We start from the raw sequence: 22,581 nt of genomic DNA, 5'->3' as shown, positions 1-22,581 counted from the left end.
ACAAAAATTTAAGTAATATGATTCCTCTAACAGCTGCATTCATGAGAGTCTGAAATGAAGTACAAATCTCAATGAGGAACAAAGCTCTTCATATGTCACACGACATTTCTTTGAGGTTTGAAGACAGAATGTTCTAATTCTCCACCAACCTGTTGCTATGGGAAACTGCTGACGCTGTTGTTCAGTATGGTGTCAATGCAGCTATTTATAAAAAATAAAAAAAATCATCTGAATGCGTTTGCAACAGCAGGCTTCCTGCAGACACGGCCATGGGAAGACTAATCCACTTCCCTAAAGAGGAACTTCAGTCTCCCACGAACATTACTCAGACTGACCGGAAACTGACTATTGCACGGTAAGAGACTGATGTTGCAACTGAGCTGCTAAGTTTGTCACCGCCGCAGCACAATGAAGGTTTTGTGAAATAAAATAAGCCTGATTACCACCAGACTATTGAATTAACAGCTTTGAAAGGTTTTCCCTTATAATAAAAACATGAAACAAAACAAAAAGTGAACAAGTACATTCACTTAAAACCCAATCCCACGCCAGCTTGGATCATTACTAAATCCCCTTGTTTAATGTCTTAAACCAAGATAAGTGGATGTCAGGAAGCAAAATGAATAAAACAGACATCGTTCTTACCGGTGTTGGAGCCCGACAGGTTGTACCTAGAATTCGCCTTTTTGATGATGTTTTCATGGATCTGGTACCACTCACTCTCTGTGTTACACCTGAAAAAGAAAGACAGATGAGACATTTTTTATAGTACGATTTTCTACTTAAAGATGCACTCCAGCATCTAAGTACTGCATTTCACTTACATACACAGATTACTAAAATAATGGCCAAAAGCTGTGGATCAAGCTCTGAATATGCTGCATGCTATATTTCCCCTAATGCAACAAAAGCATATTTTCATTAGCGTAAGCGGCTCCAGTTTGTAATGCAGGCTTTCTGTTGCCCCAAACTGAGATAACCCCAATGACATCATCAGGGTTTATTTTCCAGACTTGACAAAGTAAAAAGTAAGGGGTTTGACTGTGTCTCCAAACAAGACCTATTATTTATTGTCAGTTTTAAAATGTAACTAGGGCAGGTCAAGTAAACAAATTCTTGCAGTATTTACGATGACGTCCTGCCTGGACCTAATTCTGAAAACATTCAGCTCAGAACTTTAATGCTAATCCAACTACAAGCTCTCTGGTGTTACTGCAGGTATAGAGAAAGTGGTTGTTTTTTCTTCTTAGCTAAGTGTATTTGGACAGTCTGATCCAGCTATAATTTAGGCCAAACTACTGTGTCATCGGTAGCATTTTCTGTCCCTCAGGGCATCAGACTACTAAGTCATTTCACTCCCACTGTTGGTGAAAAAAGGCACCAGGCCTCTGAAGTGCAACAGGAAAAGGTGCATTTCTGCGTCTCTTTTAATACTGCTGTATTATTTAGCTCGGAATTAAGATGACTTAACTTTAATAGCTTTGCAGCTTCTCAAAAAGGGGAATTCTAGCATTGGGTTTTTTAAGACAAATATCTGTTTTGCAAGATATTTGGTTGGTGTTTAGAATAAAAACGTAATTTTAAAGATCAGTGATTCTTAAAAGGAATTGTTTGACGTTTTGATGAATACGCTTTGGTTAGGTTAGCTTAGCATAAAGAAAGCCCTGTAAGTATGGCATGTCTCTACATTTGGAAGACAGGATTTAGTATTAAAATACTGGTTGTTTACAATGACTTACGCATAAACCTTGAGCAGGTGGTCATCCTTGGAGTCAGCAGTGAGAAGATCAGCGATGCTGACGACAGCACAGCCAAACGGCCTCCTGTACTGTACGCTACACAGATTCTTCTTCTCCCCTGCTCCCATTCTCCCTGCACACACACACACACACACACACACACACACACACACACACACACACACACATCATGTCATAACAGTTCAGCTATAAAAGCCCAAGAGATTTAAAAGACATGTAGCACTTAGTAAAATAAAGAAGCAGCATTGTAACTCCCACCTATTCTTATGATGTGCACAACGATATAAACATCTTTTCGTAGATCACTGCTTCCCAAATCCTGAAAAACAGGGAAACATACTTCAGCATCAGATTCGATCACTGTAAACAAGCTCTAGAACACAGACTTAGCTCTTAGTTTTCAGGGTAATGGAGCATGACTTTACTGTACATTGCTTTAAATTGCTCCCAATCAATCTTTGTAAACGTAAAGTCATATTCGCTACTCACCACAAATAGTGTGCACTGTCTTTCTGTCTTCTCTGGCGACTTGGGCAACCCGCTTTTATTCAGCTTGACAAAAAACCTTTCACTGTGCAAGAGGAGAGACAGAGGAAGGGAACACACATTTAGATGAATGGGGTCAGGAGTGATGGCTGGGTGTCATCATAAACAACTGCATCCAATCCACTGCTAACAGGAACAGAATAAAGATTAGAAACAATGTCAAAAATGTCAAGCTCTGAATAGTGGGCCATTGGAGAAAACACTTCAAAGTTAAGCTTCAAACCAAAGCTGTCTGGAACAGGAATATGAGGCAGGAGAAAGACAGGCAGAGAAGGAGCAGAGGCAGAGGGATAGAGGGAGAGACAAATATATATACAAAGCTTGAATAACTGAGCCAAATCCCCAACACAGAATGTCTGTAACATATCCGACAACAAGTACATGCACACGTGGCTCCTCCGCGGCTGACTAAAATATTCAGTGTGTTGTTGCATATCGTGCATATCAAAGTTTTAGCCCAGATACTGGACTGTCTGACGGGTTACAACAAAAAATGTGCAACCTCAGTCTCATAACTGCCAAACTGGTTGTCATAAATGTTCTGGTTGTGACAGGGGTAGACTAAGAAGACCATTATTAGCAAGGTGAATACAGAGAGAAAATGAGAAAATGAACATGGTAAGTGCTGGTAAATGTCAAAGACCCTTTAATGCATGTGTAATTTAAAGTATAAAATATACAGAAACTGCAACTGCATGAGTCACACTCGTAACTTTTTTGGTTGCTGTTGCACTTCTTTGTACATGGAACAGTTTAGTGACTAATCAGTTGTTTGGTCTGACATTATTTGGCATAACTGCCATGCTAATGCAAGTGCATGAAAACAAGTTGACAGCCAGGCTAACAGCTATGGAAATTTCACTAAAGCTAGAAACTTGAAAAACAGATAAAGCACAGACACAACAGACAGACAGGAAGAGAATGCATACCTACTGACTACATCCCTCTATAGGCACAACTATGGTTTATCGGTGCCCCCAACGTCTCCCTACAGCCATGCTAGCAGTTTTGTGAGGCTGTAATTAGGCACAGTGGTGCTTTGGGCTAAATGCTAATGTCAGCATGCTAACATGCTCAAAATGCCAATGCTAACATGCAAATTTGCTAATAAGCACTAAACAAAAAGTACAGCTGAGGCTAATGGGAATGTTTTACAGGTATTTGGTCAGAAATTAAATTATTGGACAAATTAAAAAATAGACCTGATGATGGCGCTAAAAGGAAAGTCAGGATCAACTAAGTTATTTCAATTCATCCTAAGGGTCTGTACCAAATTTCATGCCAATCCATCCAATAATTGTTGAGACACTTCACTCAAGGCCACAAATGTGAACCCTCTTGTGGCACTGGAGGAAACATCAGGGGATCACCACAGTCAACAGGATTCATCATCTGGGGAGCATGCATATCTACTAGGGATGCACCGAATCCAGGATTCAGGGTTTGGTTTCTGCCGAACCTTAGAATTTTTTTTCCACCAAACCAAAGCCTACACTTGCACTGCGCGCGCTACGCTGGTCGACATAATGTAGGTGGACCGTTCAATGCAGTAGGCTGTGAGAAAGTGAAAATGGAACTTGCGAGCAGAAAAGGCGCCGCCCGGCAGCACCCCCAGCCAAAAGAAGGCGACCCAAGCCGAGCCTAACTCGCAATGCCTACCTGTCCCACAGCGGCAAGGACCCCAAACAACACACAACATCGCCGCTGCCCAAACACCTGCGCATGAAACATACAAAAGAATACAAGGCGCGCATGAAGGAATCTACAGACCGCAGCCAAAACGCAGCAACTTCAGGTACGGCAAAGGAAGGACAGTCACAGCTAAAAACTGGTGTTAACCAGACAGTGCCTCTCCCGGGCTGTCAGCTGTTCTCTCGGAGTCTCCCTACAGTGGGAGCGGAGCGACTGAACGGCCGGCTGCTGCTTGTTAGCTAACGTTTTCTAATTTCACCCACCCAACATGCCTTCATCATACACCAAACAAATTTATCACTCATCTGGCGATAGCGATGTGCTTTCCTATGATGTGAAAAAAGATTAAGTTGTTGTAGGCTGTGGACGTTGTTTACTATATTAATGTGTTTACTGTGTTAATGGACTGAAGATGGGAGTAGGATTCGGTATTCAATTTCGGCAGAATCTTAACCAGTGGATTTGGTATTCGGCCGAACCCCAAAAATCTGGATTCAGTGCATCCCTAGTCTGTACAAAATTTGATGGCAAACTATCCAATATTTGTTGAGATATTTCATTCAGGAACAAAGTGACGGAACGACCAACCGACCGACAGACAAACATTGCCATCCCCAGAGCTATGATGCTAGCACGGCTAAAAATAAAAACTGTAAGCAGCTACACTAAGACAATTGGTAAAGTAAATTGTCTGGCTTTCTGTCTAAACAACACTGAATCACACATTGGATAGTTTGCATATACTCTGCAGTTGAATTTTAGAAAATGAAATTCAAAAGCTTCACAGAGCAGAATGAACTGACTCGACAACTTTGGCCTCAAATGCCCCGCACCCCGCCTTCGTGCAGACGGGAAATTAAGTGCATGTCGGGCAAAAACAGAAAGGACGGACACAGATCGCCTTTTCATTCTCTTTGTACTCCGTCCTCTCGCTCTATCTCGCATACACGCTCAAAGAGAGGCAGCAGAGGCATCCTGCTGGGCCCATCTCATCCTGGCTGGCGAGCTGAGGGCTAATCCAGTTAGGTGACTTTCACAGTCCACCGATAAGCAGAAAGAAAACCTTGTAATGCACCAGCGCCTGACAATGAGCCAAGTCTCTGGCACGGTTAGCAGTCACAAGCTACAGTAGGCCCAGTCACACAAGAGCCGAATTTACCCCAACAGATCCTATATAACTTGACTTCATGCTGCATACGGCTACAATGGATTAGGAAGTTTTATAATAGTCTGAGCTATTAAAAGCTCTTATTACAAGAGCTCGAGAGTTGCCATTTCTTCTCCATGATGTAAATAAGAGGCCAATTCTTGCACTTCAGTGTTTTGTGTATGTAGGGCAGTGGGCGCCCATGTTTGAATTAATTAGGATCCTGATAATTAATTATACAAATGCTTATGATTTTTCATACATGTATTCCTTCAGTAAAGTTTTCCTTCCATAGTCCGTATTGGAATGAACCAGTTGAGAGCCAATTTGATTTAGATGCGGTTGTTCCTCATTAGGTGCTCTCTGTAACTTTCCACGCCATTTATCCAGCCATATGGAGACAGATTCCTATGCATTAGACATGAGACTTGCGCACGTTTTCCTGAACCCTAATTAGTGCTCTATTGTTGAAACCCCAACTGCCAATTAACAGCCACTCCTGAAAAACAGAGACACACATGCATGAGTCTCTTGCACACCCTCCCCTGCCACCAACTCTCCCTCCCTCACAGCTGCAGCGTGTTGATCACCCGAGCTAAGAGGACTAGTGTCCCCAAGCGGGACCTTATCTCCCTCTATCACCGCTTGCATTAACATAACATGAATGGCCGATTTCCCTCCCCTCTGGGCCCACACGGCGCTCGCTATTCCCTCTCCTCATATCGATGATTGCATTAGGAGCTGTGCGCTCACCCGACGAGGGGGGGAGGGGGGAGTGAGCGACTGGCGTGTAAAATACTAGCTAAATTAACCACCACGGTTGCCTCCCTCCCCTAGCAGAAAAACCTAAATCTACCCCAGAGGCCACGTGGAAAGACGAGAAAATGACAAGACAAGACAGTAATAAAAGAGAGCACACAAGGCCAGACCTACCAACTACATCTATCCCTTTGCCAAAAACACTCACTGGACCTCTGCAGTTCACACAAAATGAACAGAAAACACACACATAAGACACACATGTCCAGTTATCCATGGGTGACCTTGTTAGAGTTGAGTGGAGGTTACGATTAGAAGGAGGAGGGAAGTGTTGGTATGTACTGAGGGAACAGAGTAAGGCAGTATGAAGTGTGTGTGTTTGATCTGAAAAAGCACCAAGCTCACATGGCAAAAAGCGCAACAGGATCATGTGTGAGCATGGTACAGTATGCCACAGTGTGTGTCCTGCTGGAAGGCCAGAGAAGGAGCCTGTATTGAACACAAAGAAGCTACCATGGTGCAAAGGGGCTGCTGGTGTTGGCATGGTACTGAGACAACGGGTCGGACCCCCATCTGGTCTCTGACACACAGACATACACACAGACACATTAACACACACAAACACACACAGAAACTGCCAGCACAGAGGGAAGGTTCAAAATGGCTCCATGCCAGGCATCTAGCACAAATGAGTGTGTGTGTGTCTCTGTTTATGTGTGTGACCAGACAGTGAGAGACAACGTTGGCAAGCTGCCATTGTGAGATTTTCCTCGAAGACAGAACCACTAAGACACAATGGTTAAGGCCTCCGAATGTTCCGATACCGATACCAGTATCGGTATCAGCTCCAATACTGCCTAAAACGCTGGTATCGGTATCTGGAAGTACTGGAGTTTATGCACCGATCAGATACCACGTAATAAAGCCCTAAAGAAAATCTACGTTAAAAGTAGTTTATTTAGGTTCTTTTTCCTTTATAACTGACTGTCAAACTGGAGAATAAAAGAAAGTTCTACGGCATTCATTGTTTGTGTTTGTTCATGTTTCACAAACAGTTTAACCTGAGCCAGACCAACAACAGAGATAGAAACCATATCACATCCATACAGGGATAGTAGTATACAGCTGTAAAAACATAATAAAATATATGACACATGTATTCAGTCTGGATAAAAGCACATACAATTTATATTGTATGCTGACTTGCTGAAGCTGCTGTTTGACATCTTTATAGTATACAACATTTGTGGCAGATGTTTTAGCAACAAATAAAGCCAACTTCAAATCCATGCTTTAAGTTGATATCACACCACTGGACGCTAATTACTTATTTCAAGACTAAGTGCAGGTTGTGAATAGTCGCAAAAACATTAACCTTCATTATCGTCATAACCTTTTACCTAGAATGTGAAAGTATGAGCTAAAAGGAGACAAGAGAGAACATTTAAATATACCTTACCAATATAAAAGTGCTTCTGATCCACTGATACATTATGTGTTTGTGCTTGTGTGCTCTTTTGTGCTTGTGTTTGTGCATGTGTGCTCTTACTCATCTTTCTCTCAAATAGACCACACCATTAAAGAAAAAAAAAAGGCCTTGCATGCTTTTAAAAAAAATAAAAATAGAACCTCTTTTTTAGTATGTGCTAGTATTCATATCATAGAGGTAGCCCCAGACTCTCAATAGAAATAGAAGTGGAGCTACTTTATGCTGAAACTTAATAATGAAACAACAAATCCCATCAATGTCACCCTTGTTCGTCTGATGTGACCCTGTGGGGCAGAGAGCGAAAGTATCAAACACCAGCATGACTTATCAAAAGAAGTTTCAGTGTTGCCATGCTCATTTTTCAACCCACTCATTTCCCTTGCCTGACGAATCCACTTGTTTGTGACATGAAATGGAATTTCTTGGCTTTGAACTATGAAACCAGGGAGTTTAAACACAGTCTTGTATTTGGCCGACGCCCCATCAGGAGTATGTGGGCGTGTGAGTGTGTGTTGGTGTGCGTGCATGCAAGGGACGTGTGCAGACTCCCAGGGTGATAGGCTCTTTTATGTGGACAGCACGGCCACTTTTTTATGCCCACTTGTATGTGTCCAAGTGCACTTTAACAACCTGCTTCATTTAATCAATCCTAATGAATATAATTAGAGCAGTCTTGCTGACATCAGAAGGGAAGCCATTTGAAATGTCGCCCTGCAATCATCAATCCACCTCACTTACATTGCTATGGACTGTGCATCCAAAACAGATGAGCAAACATAAGAACTATTTTAACATTTTGAATATCGGCGCGTGGTCAAAACATTTACAGTATAGAGCCACAGAAATCACAGTTGTGTGATGAAAATATATAACCTAGGTATTAGTGGTGGAAGAAGTATTCAGATCCTTTGCTTAAGTAAAAGTTCTAAAACCACACTGTAAAAAATACTCTGTTACAAGTAAAAGTCCTGCATTAAAAAAAGTTACTTAAGTAACAGTATGTAAGTATCATCAGGAAAATGTACTAAAAAGTATTAAAAGAAAAAAAGTACTCAATTCAGAAAAATTCTTTCATTTTACAAATTGGAAATGATCAAAACTGTTCTGATAATCAACTAAGTGTTAAATCAGCTAATCATGTCAGCTGCAGCAAATTGTCGGCCTGTATATTCTTAGGTAGTTTAATTTATATTAAAACATGGTATTTTATAGACTACAGACTTTTATAGATGTGTTTTGTGTGCAAAAAAATATTAATTTGTAAAGTAACTAAAGCTGTCAGATTAATGTAGTGGAGCAAAAAGTACAATATTTCCCTCTGAAATGTAGGGGAGTAGAAATAGAAAGTGGCATGAAAAGAAAAGACTCAAGTAAAGTAAAAGTACCTCAAATTTGTACTTAATTACATTCCACCACTGCTAGGTGTAATAATTGTTACTAGTATACAAAGCTGATGCATTGTCCATCACTACCTGAGAGGCCGGTTCTCCCGTCCATCATAAATGTGGAAGAAGACTTCTAGCTCCTCCCCCAGATTGGTGCTCATTAGACTCTTCACGTGGACGAACAAGTGATGGGTGCTTGCGGGTGCAGAGGTCTCCTTCTTACGATGCCGATGTTCCATCTGCAGAGGAGAGGTGATCGGTATCAGCACAAATCAATTTCCCAATGGTATTCTGAGCAGGGACATTTTTATATATTGGATTTAATCTGCATCCAAACAGAACCGCTAAATAAATGAACTATATACAATTTAATTAAACAATAAATATTATGCTGTTCTGATATAGGATTGAAGAGATGGATTTGGAAAGGTTAAAAAAAACAACATTAAAATCCATAAGCTCTAAAGCCTGAAAGATCTTCAAACGCAGGATCAAAGCTTATCAAATACAGTAAATACCAGGGCAAAAACAACATGTGGATACATCTCTTTTAATACTGGCCAATCACATTCAAGAGCTGCTGTATTTAGTGTTGAGTTTCCGAGTCAAAGATAAATAATATCCCTCTGAGACGCCTCACAGTTGGGAGGAGCTTTGTTGCAGATTTGCATATATATTTGAAGACTGAGGCTAAAACATAGATTTTGTTGATACAGACTGAGTTAATATAGCAGACTGGCAGCACCAGGGCTAAGATGTGAGAGTTTGAGCTGTATTGTCTGATGGTTTCACTTGTTTTAACCTTGGCGCCAAAGAAACAAATGGGACACAGGAAGCACATGATACTGTACATACAGATCTGCTCAAAAGCAAACACTGTACAGAAGTATTTATACTTGACAATACAAGGGCTTTCACAGAAATACATTACAGCCTGTTCACTCAATACAAACATATTTATCATATAAAAGCACCAAAACACTTTCTCTACTTGCTTACTTATTTACCTCGAGCATTTATCTTTAAAGTAGGTTAATTATTTTCTTGACACAAAGAAATAATGGTGTTGTGATTTGCCTCCCTTTCGACTGGTTGCTTAATCTTAGAGAAACAGAAAACGAAGCACTGAAATTCACACTGCAGGCAAAGAGACAGTTGAACAATGCAGTACAAAGTCGCATCTCGGCGCCTGGCAGTGCATCGGCATTGTCGGATATTACATGCTATATTAAGTCAATCTATATTTCGGAAAAAGATCAATAGAGCTTCAGAAAGCATGGAGCAGCGTTGTAAATACCATCCAGATCAACACGCACATTGCAGCTCTGTTTATTAGAGGTTCATCTTAATCTGCTACCAACATCCAAAAATACAAGGACAAACACACGCATGCGCACACAAATACACACACAGAGCACCAGATGGCCAGTCGAGCCACTGCCAAATTGTGCTCCACATTTACTTCTGTAGTAGGATGTTAAGAGATGAGGGGGGGGGGGGGGCAAGACGAGGATGAGAAGGGAAGAAAAGGAAAAGAATAAAGAAACTGCAAGAGCAAAGTGCAGTAACAGCCACAGATAAGCATCGCTGAGAATCAAAAGTCAAAACCACCAAGGAGGAATTGCTACCAATCACTTCCAACAGAATATTAATAGAGGAGATTCTATGTAAAAAAAATAAAAAAATGAAAAAAAGGATTCTTCTATTCTGTGAAGGTTTTGTTTTCGTTGGTGTATTTAAAGGAATAGATCAACATTTTTCAGAAATACGCTTATTTACTTTTTTGTAGAGATGGCCCGATACCACTTTTTTGCTTCCCGATACCGATTCGGATACCTGAACTTGCGTATTGGCCGATACAGAGTACCGATCCGATACCAGTGGGTCAGATATTTCATTATGTTTTAACAGCTGTATACTACTATCCCTGTATGGATGTGATTTCTATCTTTGTTGTCGGTCTGTCTCAGGTTAAACTCTTTGTGAAACATGAACAAACACAAACAATGAATGCCGTAGAACTTTCTTTTATTCTCCAGTTTGACAGTCAGTTATAACGGAAAAAGAACATAAATAAACTACTTTAATGTAGATTTTCTTTAGGGCTTTATTACGTGGTATCGGATCGGTGCATAAACTCCAGTACTTCCTGATACCGATACCAGCGTTTAGGCAGTATCGGAGCCGATACCGATACTGGTATCGGTATCGGAACATCTCTACTTTTTTGCCAAGAGTTACATGAGAAGATCGATTTCACGCTCTCCTCTCAAGCTTAGCTTAGCATAAAGATTGGAAACAGGCGACAGTAGTCTCGCTTTGCCAGATGTTCCACCACGGCACTGCAGAGGAGGAGGGTCTGGCTAGTCCACACAGCCTTCCGGGATGGGAGAAAAATGTGCTCTGGTTTATTGGCATTTCTTTAAACCAATCACAATCGTCATGGGCGGCGCTAAGTGCCACACGGAGCCGCTGCAAAACAGCCTCAGGAAGGAACTTGTTTTGGTGGAACATATGTATGTTCAAAGGTTGTTTTAGTCGTGCAACAGAAGACTCTGATTGGACAGATAGTCTAGCTAGATGTCTGGATTTACCCTGCAGAGATCTGACGAGCAGTTAACCATTATAGTCCTCATAAATCCACCGGAGTTTAGAATGCCCAAGGCAATGGATGAGTGAAATCCGGCGGAATTTCCGTCAGCAAAGGAGCAATCCCGGAAGTGGAACGTCGTGGATAGCGACCAGGCCAACAAAGCTAGCCTGGCTCTTTCCAATTAAACAAAATCCACCTACCACCTCTAAAGCATTAATTCACATGTTACATCTTGTTTGTTTAATCCATACAAATACCTAACAGCTTTTCTGTGAAGGTGTGATGCTTTTTCTTGATAACCTGCCATATGTTTAAAAACGCAAAGTCATGGAAAGAGATTTTTAAATCTTTTAGTGGAGCTTGGTGGGTTAAATACATAAACTGGGAATTAGCATTACCTTAAAAAAGGGGGTAAGAAAGTCCTAGAGGATAATAAAATAGAAAAACAGCTCTGCAAGGAAGCTGATTGGGGTTGGGGATTGATTGATTTTGACTTGACATGCTTATATTCCCGATTCTGAATTTGATTATTCAATATAGTAATTTGCAGTGATTGAAAACATGGGCAAACTTTCTTTCAATTTGGCCTTTTTTTTCAGAAATTATTACCGGTAAATATATTACTGGAATCACATGTTCCCAAATTTCTGGAAAGAATAAAGTAAAACCTGTACTACGCAAACATGGAGGATATGAAAAATACAAATATGCTGTTCTGTCTCAACACTGAGCGCATTACCATATGATGATGATGATGATGATATTGCTTTGACAAAAACTAAAGGCAACAAAATGCTACCTCAGAGAAGAATTAAGTCTCTGAAAGCTGAAATGTTTATGCCATATAGAAATGTGAGTGAACAGGGACTGCCTAGAGGGTAAGAACTCAATCTAAAATGTATGATGTGCTTTGGAAAACAGTTGGCTGTACTCTAAATATAAACATATGAAAAACCACTAACATGGTCATCTAAGACTTAAACATGCTTAAAAATGACACCACAAATTGTTTTACAAGTGCAATATCTGTCAAAATGATGAATATGTTTTGTTTTGTCTTGACTGTTGTGCACTATCGGAGATCCCAGAAGAAAACACGCTGGAGAAGGATCTAACAACAAGGCACGAACACAGCTTTTTAACAGATCACTTATTCTCTACACAACAGGGCAGAGCTGCTGGTTTTTGACGCAGAATGACTAGGTGTGGGAAGGCATAATTTATGCTGCGAGATTTTATTACGAGGTTATTTTCAGTGTGTCATTTAAGCTGCCCGACCGGAGCAGAGTGTGGTTATATGACAGCTTCGGCATGACTAGACACAAAGGATAGACATGACAGCCTGGCAGCCCTGCTGGCAACATACAATGCTGTGGTAAACAAGGACCAGAGAGATATCTCTGAACAGAGAGAGCATGACTTTGTCTGTGCTTTCCCAACCGTCTCATTATCGTTCACTCGGTAATGTTTTTCTAAACAGCATGAAGCAGCACCAGAGGAGGGACTGTCGGACGTCAGGATGCTTCTAAAAAAGAGGGTGGGGGGGGTGGAGGGGGTGGGGGGGGGGACTTCTAGTCTTTCTACATCTCTCCATCAGAGCTGCCTTTCATCACTTACTTCCACATCACTATTTAAGCCTCCTACGCTTGTGGGAGGGAGACCAGTGTGACACAAGCAGGAAGCAAGAGATACGAGTATCACTTTAGTACTTTAGTACTTACTACCACATGTCCAGGGCCAGGCCTGAGCTATCCATCACTGCTGTCTGATCTGCTACGGTTAATGAACACATCGCTCTGGGATCTAAATTCTGGTCTGCTCTGCTCACGCTCTGTACGGGCTGTTTTGCCTTTGCACTACAGACAGCTTTAGCAACTAAACAGACTTAGCATGAGACTGGGGAGCCAATTAGGGATTCAATAAAGCTTTTCTCACTATAAAGCTACTACCAAATAAAACGCTTTAAAGGGCGTCAAGTCAAATAAGTTGACTCAAAATCAGGCCTCCAATCTCCTCAGACAAACTTTCTACAATGAAAGAGGAATGATATCACTAGGATATGTCCTCTAAGCACTGACCCTTTAGGCTATATATTGCTTTGACCAACTGAGCATTTTTAAAGTTAACACCAAACAAATTGAAATACCTAAAGCTAGCCATTTGGCTTATGAAGCTTGTTGGCAGTGAAACACAGCATGGTAGGAAGCACTACATTTATCTTGTAGATGGAATTCAGAGGGAAAACGTTACTTATTGCCTGTTTATTAGGGGTGGAGGAAAAAATCAATACAGCATAGTATCGCGATATTTTTCGTGGCAATACTGTATTGATGCACAGACGCCAAGTATCGATCTTTTATGACATATGTGTTGGTCAGTTTGTCTGCTTGACAATCACATTTTGCAGCAATAAAATTGAAGTGAGATGAACAAACAGAGAAATGTATCTTTTTAGATAAAACGGATGTTGACAAAATTGGCCTTTCGGTACATCATTTGAAATTGGGAAAAATCTGAAGTTGGAAAAAAGGTAATAAATTGCAATATATCGCAGAATATTGCAATATGTTTAAAATCGCAATAATATCGTATGGTGACATAAGTATCGGGATGATATCGTATCGCGAGGCCTCTGGTGATTCCCACCCCTACTATTTATACAGTACATCCAGCAGACACGATGTGACACAATTGATGTGAGCGTTGACAGTGAACCAAAGTAGTAAAGTTGCAGGCCGTATAACATAAACAATGAGCTAAAAGATGCTAAAATGCTAAGTAGAGCTCAGATGATCTACAGATGGGTAAAAATTCACTGTGTGTTCGTCACTGTAAGTTATGCCTTTCACAATACACATAACCATTTGATCTATTGTCAATATAATTATTGATTATTGCAGCTTTAAATATTATTATCATAATAAATCAATCAACAAATTTAAAATGGCCACAAATCTTGGCACAGGTCTTTTGGAAAAGAATACTTTTGGGCAGTAATATCACAAAAAAATCTTAATGAGATAAATGTATATATTCTTTTTTTTTTATCAAATAGCATACCTATATTTCATTTTGGAATCAAACTAATCATATATAGTCTATGACATACCCTTCATAAAATATATATCAATACACTAAATGTCTTTCATTTATCCTTCTCATTATCCTGTTTATTTCTCACTGGGCAAATATCGCATAATTCCATGACACAATGTACCAGTCAGGCTACATTTTCCCACAGTAACAACACACACACACACACACACACACACACACACACACACACACACACACACACACACACACACACACACACACACACACACACACACACACACACACACACACACACACAAAAAGGTAATCCCCATCTCAATTTAATTACACCACAGCAGCATAGCACAAGACTGAAACAAAGAAGCTGTTTTCATAAAGAAAGATCTCACTGAAAAATATTGATGTAATTTGAGTTCATTGTGATCGTGTGTTGTGCCTTGGAGTTCGCGAGTGTTTCTGTATGTGGATGGCGGCATTGAACTCCAGTCCTTTTATCTTGTCTCAGTATAGGGGAATTGCAGTCATTTGCTCATTTTGTACGCCATTTAATAGAGGTGCATTAAGCTTTCATCCTGCTATGCCTGCTTTTGTTTTGACTAACAAAAAAGAAACAGATGGATTAAGAGCTTCGATTACTGCTGTGAAGGGAAAGCCGTCACAGTGTGTGTGTTTGATACAATTCTCCCCGCACTGTATCAGGGCAGAGGAGTGGTTGCCACGGTAACAGCGGTTGGGGCTTGGAGAAAATGGGAAGGGGAAGCACGGAGCAAACAGTCAGGAAAGGAAGGAGAGTATGAGCAAGAGAGAGGCATGGAAACAGTTGGAAGAGGGAGAGATTCAGAATTTTGACTTCATATTTCTACATGCCCTGATGCCAGTACACACACACACACACACACACACACACACACACACACACACACACACACACACACACACACACACACACACACACACACACACACACACACACACACACACACACACACACACACACACACACACACACACACACACACACACACACACACACACACACGTATAGCATAGTCCAATCTACAGATACTTGTTCTTCTAATCACCTGCACTGCACCACTCTGCTCTCTTAATGACTAGTTTGAGAACAAAGCAGTTCAATATTGCGTGGAGGATTGGAAGACCACTCACCAGTCTGTAAAGCTCTGTGACGCTGATTTCATCAGGGTCCACCATGCTGAACTCTCGCCTCGGGACCAGGTCCAGGCAGAGTTGTCTGTAACACAAAGATTCATACAGTGTACATGCAATGAGGAAGTGAATTACATACAGATCAGACACATTTTACAATGATAGTTCATTCATATCCTAGTCTGTGACGGGCAAAACAGATAAGGTTGACTAAATTGAGCATCAACCACAAAGTGAACAACCGCACAGCATATAGACCCACAAGTGCACAGACACACACCAGTGCTGTCAGATCACCTGTGTCAGTCACTTAAATAAACTTGACAGATCGTCCTCTTCTCTAAAGAACATAGGAAACAAAAATGTCCTCTCCTTTTAGGCCCCTACTATGCCCGCTGTCGTCTTAATCTCTTTTCATCTTATCCTTCTTCCTCCAACTGCTCCCCTCTATCTCGCTCTCTCTCCATCTTATAACCCTCTATGTTACTTCATGGTTTCCACGAATAACTCTACCTCTCACTTTCTCTCTCCTTTTCTTCTTCCTACCCTCCTCTAGGCAGGCCTTTTTCAGTGGACCAAAGAGTGTGTCTCCTTGTCAGCAATAAAAGAGACAGGCTTGGTCAACCATACAACAGCCCACAGCGAGGGACTGTCCACCCATCTCCTCACTAAGGGTGCGTGCGTGTGTGCGTGCGTGCGTGCGTGCGTGCGTGCGTGCGTGCGTGCGTGCGTGCGTGCGTGCGTGTGTGTGCGCACGTGCGTGCGTGCGCGCATGTGTGTGCGCGCATGTGTGTGTGTTTGAGGATGGCCCACAGCAGGGGAATGAAGGAGAGTGAAGGGTAAGGACAGACATAAATAGAGAATGACAGAAGTTGGGAGATTTTTTTTTTATTTTACCCCCATGGCATGGAGAGGAAAGAGAGAAGAAAGAGAGAGGGAGGATGAAGAGAGCGCTGTCTGCGTGAGGGGCAAAGAGACTTGATTGAGTGAGGAGTGTGTGCCTGCAGGGATGGTAGGTGACAACAAAAGAGAGGAGCAAGGACAGAAGAAAGAGTAAGAGAGAGCTACAGTCTGCAAAAGAAGGCAAGACAAGTTAGAGAGTTGCAGAAGGCTCTAGCTTGGAAGACAGAATAAACAAGTAACCGAATCAGATATTCTGTATTGTGACCAATTCCCTATTTGTCCGAAAATAAGTGAAGAAATGTGAGATTTATTTTCCATTCTAATCTTTTCTTCAAGTGTTTGTGAATTTTAAATAATGTTCGATGAACCAATTTGTTATTAGACCACACTGGGCTGATTCATAACCATTTCCCAACTTTAAGCTATGGTTTTCTGATTCATTTTCCCAAGTTTTAACTCTCTGCAGGTTATTCCTCACAGTGAATATAAAGTTTTATTTATGTTATTCATTTATTTTGTAGAGGATACAGGGTAATAATGTGGTTACGCAGATGTGAGCAGGGACTGGGAGTGAGTCATCGATGGTGCATTCAAAGAAACTCAGGCACTCAAGATTTTTGAGTCAGTTGTTAGAAAATCACACCTCTAGCCTTTTGACACCTCATACTGTAGTACAGGTACTAAGGAGCCCCAGGAACTAGCAATCAACTGTTCCAATACACCAGATCCTTATACTGACCTTATGAAACAGATCAAATATCAGCCATGGCATGACTGGTCTACATTAAACAACAACAACTTTGTCAATGTTATTGTAAAATTCAGAGTTTCTGCTATTCATCCCAGATAGACTTTTTTGGTTCCAGGAACTATGGCATTAAAACTAAAGTTTTGGTCCTTGGTTTCTCCAGTCTCACAGGTGGTTTCCTGAGTTATTAAAATGGTTCCTGGGTTCCTTGAGAAATTCCTGCCATGGATACGGGCGGATGGAATATAAACAAACTTATATATATATATATATATATATATATATATATATATAAAAATATAACCATAACCATGTCGACCCTTTTTTGCATCCTTTATATGTGCTTTGCATTAAAAACTGCAGTTCAGAAACCAACTTTCAAATCCCTGATGTCAGATGTCTTTATTGAATGTACCAAAAGAGCAAGGCTTAAAATGGTTCTGGTTCACAACTGTATTACCATGCAATTACACACACCTTTCCCTATGATGGATTGCTGCTCTCAAATAAGCCTCTAGTTACTGGTATTTTGATTTTCATACACTACTATAAAGTGAATGGAAACAATGAAAGAATGCAGAGGGCAGAAAATAAAAAAAACTAGTAGTAAAGTTTAACTGATGAATGATTTATGACCTAAAACATAGAAAAACAAACATAACAACATAGATGTGGTTCTTTGAGATGGAAAAAAAATAAACTCACTCGTTGCCCCAGTCCAATCTGGCTGTGATGTGCTGCTTGACATCCCTCATGCGGTCATGGGTGAGATGGCCTACCAGCACCTGCCTCCTCAGGTCCAGGATTTCATTCATCACGTGCCAAAGTCGGTGGAACAAATCCCCTTCATTCTTCTGCAGAAATAGGAAACGGTAGGAGGAACGGAGAAGGAAAGAACGAGTGGAGAAGCACAGTGAGTCAGTCAAAAGCGGTGATTGAAAGGGAAATTTGCCAGAAGGAAACATGAAATGAGGGTGACAGAAAGAGGGAAAGACACAGATAAGAAGATGAAAATATACAGTTGCTTCGAGCCACCCAAAAACATAAGTGGAAACTAAGTGACGGCATACACATTAGAGAGCCATTGAGAGGAACAGAGCAACCCACAAAGAGAAGCAGAGAGAGGGACTTAAATGGATTTGTGCAAATTAGCTCCAGTGTCCTGCTGCTTTTTTGCCGCAAATGTATGCACTTTGATCTGCAAGTATTCATCAGCTCAATTTAATCAGCACCCCAGATAGCTTAATAGGCCACAAACACAATCAATCCAACTAATGAATGTGTATGAAAAAGATTTGACTGTTTGCGGCTTATGAATTACCCAGGGCCAAATAAATTCCCTTCGTGAGAAACCTAAAGAAGGCAGCTTCGCTTAGGCGGTAGTGCTATTCAAAATCAATGCAAGTGTGTGTGTGTGTGTGTGTGTGTGTGTGTGTGTGTGTGTGTGTGTGTGTGTGTGTGTGTAATTACCACATAGAGTTGTTTCCACATGGCACCCCAGTCTCGCAACGTCGATGTCATCTCTGTGATGACGGAGTCTTCAACAGGGATGACTGTCTCAAATTGCCTACAAAAATACACAAATAGAGTTCAAACCTCTACCAGGACACACAGGGATGGGAGGGGAGGGGAAATTACTTACCCTTTATTCTTAACGTGGGCATTCTTCAAGTGGATGTAGCTGGATGGGAAGATCCCCTTTGAGAAAAAGATAAACAGGTTAATGACAAGTCCTTAAAATGCTCAGCAAGTCATTCTGTTAGCATGTGGCTAATATGATGCACATATCAATACAGTGCTAAGTGTGTTTATGGGTTAAAAGAAGTAGAGCGGAGGGAGAGAGTAGTAGACAAAGAGATAAAAGCAAGTAGCATTGGGATTTAAGAGACAAAAAAAAGATGAAACGTGTGTGTATGTGTGTTTGATGCTAATAAACTGCAAGTTGCTCCCTATTGACTTGGGGAGATCAAAGCAGAACTTATGTTTAAGTATCTGAGGATAAATGCAACACACTCGCACAGACAGAGACTCTGAACACACACATACACTAACACTTGACTCCCAACTTGGTTTAGGTTATCACATGTTCTCCTGCACAAGAGCTTTTAAAAGCCACATCTATTACTGTCAGTTTGGGGTTTTATTTTCAAACTATAAGCAAAGACTTAATAGTGTCAAATCGTGTTGTATTTTAGATATAAGAGCTGTCATCAACTTGACTTTTTGCGTTTTTTTGGTCCAACAATTTGTGTTGTATTTGTATTGTGTTGTGTTGTGTTATGTTTAGGGCCTTTAACACTTAATGGATACAGGGACAGCAGCTAAACACATGTGGCTTATGTTACCAACATGCTGAGCACCTTTACCACACAAGAGTTAATCTGCCACTGAGAGTTGTCATCTCAGCTGGTGAAAGTGCTAGTTGAGGCTAACAATGATAAGCCTGGGGGACACTTTTAATATTTGAATAAGGGTACAAATGAGTTATAGGCAACCTGAAGATGAGCAAAACATACACACCCACATTCTCACCTTGATATTTGGATTCTTCAGGATGAATCCTCGGAACCAGCCTGCAGAGACAAAGCACCATGTTCATTTCCAGCACATCACTATGAATAATACACTGTTATATCTGGCTTGGACTGCTGGACACACAAGGAGAGAAGGTGGAGATATATGGGATACTATACTTTTAATAGGAGAAGGTGTGTGTGTGTGTGTGTGTGTGTATGTGTGATTTAATGACAATGATCAAATCCTTCTGACAGCTGTATGTATATATTAAGCCTAACAAGCCTACTTGACATTTACTTTTATTCCAATTCCATGTCATGTGAAAGGGGACTGAGACATAAACGGATTGCTCACTGGGTATCTCACTGTCAACTGAATACTACTTTCCACCGGCAATAAAAAATTTCCACCACCACCATTTTTTATTTTTTCATATGTCATAGAAGCACTCAAGTGCATTGCGGTACAAAGTAACTTGCTGGTTGTTGTTTTTTAACAAACTGTGTTTGCACTGACCACAGGCTAATGCACAGCAGAGTGAAGAAACAAAGCCACTAAAGACCTCACTATGACTATTTAATAGCAACTGTGGAAAAAAAAAAGCAGAGACAGAAAAAAAGGTGAAGAAACTGTGGTTTGCATACATTCACACTCTTCGCACGCCAGTACACACTTCAATCTGGGCTCAATCCAAATTGAGAATGTGCTTGATGATTTTGCAAATCCCAGTACTGATAGAAACAATCTAATACATTTATATCGGAAGCTTTGAGCTGACGCTCTTTTCTAGACTGACGGTTTAAGCTCATCCCAATGTTGCAGTCATTGTAAGTCCCTCTAGATAAGAGCATTAGCTAAATAGCTCAAATGTAAATGCTTTAGATTATTATAATCACTGTTGGGGGTCGCAAGAGCATCTGTGACTTAGGTAGTATTTTCTCCCTGATTTGTTTCAGGCATGTATGGTCAGAATAGTATTACATCATTTGTCTGGGTCCGCACTGTGGAGCATGTGCTCAGTACTTCCCAGATGAGTCATTTTTCCAGTAGCTGAGGTCAAGTACTGTGATAGATTTCTGCGAAATGATATACCAGCGAAGGGCAGCCAGACATTTGTAAGGAAGTGATAACTGACCAATGTTTTCAATCAGTGATTCCCAACCAGGGGTACTTGTGCATTTGCCAGGGAGTATGTAAAGATTGAAGTAGCTCAGCTAATTTGAAAAAAATATAATGCTGATCTTTTGAAAATGGTCAACAAGTAAGCTCCCTGCTACAATAGGCTGACTGTACCGTTCACACCTCAACCAACCTGAAACAGTTGTGACACCTGAATCCCTCATTTTGTGATTTAGAAAGCGAAAAAACCTAGTTAACAAGCGAGCAAATAAATGAACAAACTAACATCCATTTTTAAAACCCTTTGAAATTAACACATTTGGAAGATGAAACATTAGGTGGTATCTATGAAGGGGTACTTGAGCTCATCTGATTGGGCTGTGGGGGTACATTAGATAAAACCGGTTAGAAACACCTGTTTTACATCACACTTAACTGTGAAAATGTATTACCTGCTGTCAGGAACAAAAAGTTCAAGAAAGAGCCATTGACGTGCCAAGTCACAAATCAATAACTGAAGCAATGCCTTAACAGACAGGAGCCACATGTCAGCAAAGACTCTTTCACATGATAAGCTCCTGTGTTTTGAAGTGTCAACAGTATCAACATGAGGCAGACCCATTAGTCTGTCTCCTCTGCTGTCAGCAACCCGTATCTCAGCCCCTGCTTGCTGGCAGGATTTTGATTTCGTTCCTCCCTTCTGGGCCAAGCATTCCGCTGGCTGTGCTATTGTCTACTTCCTCTGGGCCTTTTACCGCTATGTCACAACCCTCTGACTGGCTGGCTGCACGACTGACTGCTCGACTAGCTGACTGGCTGACTCTCTCGGTGCGAGTGTGTCTCCCAACAGGAAGTGAGACAGAATGGTGTCAAAAGCTCTGGAAGAGGGAGGTGTGTATGTGTTTGTGCATGGCTGCTTATTTGTGCTAAGGTGTGCATGAGAATGTGGCTTTTCTGTGGTTAGGTGATTACATATCATTCTGGAAATTAAAAAAGAAGGGAAAGAGAATACAGAGCAAAAGATGGAGACATAACAGACGGCAAAAGAGAAAGCGTAGAAGAGAAAGCAAGTAGAGGAGAAAAACAGACTCAGCGTGGGCAGGAAGGCGGGAAATACAGCCAGTTCTGTGGTGCAGGAAACCGTAGCAAACATGAATTTCCACAGGCATTCATCATCACAGACATGATGCTACTCATTTGGTGTGCACACTGCACCACGATATCACTTAAAAAGATATAAGAGAAGTGTCATATACCCAAGGTTAACTTTTTGTATTTGATCAACAAACATAAATATAAGCGTGTGTTTTGTCTGTGCAAGTAATGGGTCTGTTTCTGGGCCTGTTTGTGGTTGCCTGCAGAAATCAGTGGATCAACGGGAGTGTGTGTGCATGTGCACATGCAGCTCAGTCAGTGTGTGCATGCCTTTACCAATTATTCGAGATAGATTTAATAGGGTAAATCCAAGAGTATAACAGCTTTCACGTGCATTCACTTGATCTGTAGGCCTATATTTAATAAAAAGAGGAAGTGTTCCCTAATATATTTGTAAGTTTGTAAGTGCATGTTTTCACTTCACTACTCATGCGCAAGCAATTGCTTTCCTTACATGTACTATTGGGTTTAATTTTCCTATTTTTGTTTCTCACAGAAAGCATCTAATTAATAAATTAAATTAATTAAGTAATATACACATACA

At 40.9% G+C, this 22,581-nt stretch overlaps 1 protein-coding gene across 3 annotated transcripts in view; it reads right to left on the bottom strand.

The window, feature by feature from the left end:
- Positions 1-22,581, bottom strand: part of dock4b (dedicator of cytokinesis 4b) — a 120,279-nt gene that overhangs the window by 65,349 nt on the left and 32,349 nt on the right. For all 3 annotated transcript variants that reach the window (XM_028570312.1, XM_028570313.1, XM_028570314.1), the window contains exons 3-12: positions 19,779-19,819; positions 18,889-18,944; positions 18,717-18,813; positions 17,952-18,100; positions 15,596-15,680; positions 8,866-9,017; positions 2,250-2,331; positions 2,019-2,079; positions 1,740-1,872; positions 646-734 (exon numbers count right to left, since the gene is read on the bottom strand). In XM_028570312.1, the coding sequence (XP_028426113.1) occupies positions 646-734; positions 1,740-1,872; positions 2,019-2,079; positions 2,250-2,331; positions 8,866-9,017; positions 15,596-15,680; positions 17,952-18,100; positions 18,717-18,813; positions 18,889-18,944; positions 19,779-19,819 (945 nt within the window). The remainder of the gene's footprint in view (positions 1-645; positions 735-1,739; positions 1,873-2,018; positions 2,080-2,249; positions 2,332-8,865; positions 9,018-15,595; positions 15,681-17,951; positions 18,101-18,716; positions 18,814-18,888; positions 18,945-19,778; positions 19,820-22,581) is intronic.

Source organism: Perca flavescens, chromosome 23, assembly GCF_004354835.1.
Source record: "Perca flavescens isolate YP-PL-M2 chromosome 23, PFLA_1.0, whole genome shotgun sequence".
NCBI lineage: Eukaryota > Metazoa > Chordata > Actinopteri > Perciformes > Percidae > Perca > Perca flavescens.
Note: the sequence above shows the minus strand (reverse complement) of the source record. Positions and strands in the feature narration are given on the sequence as shown.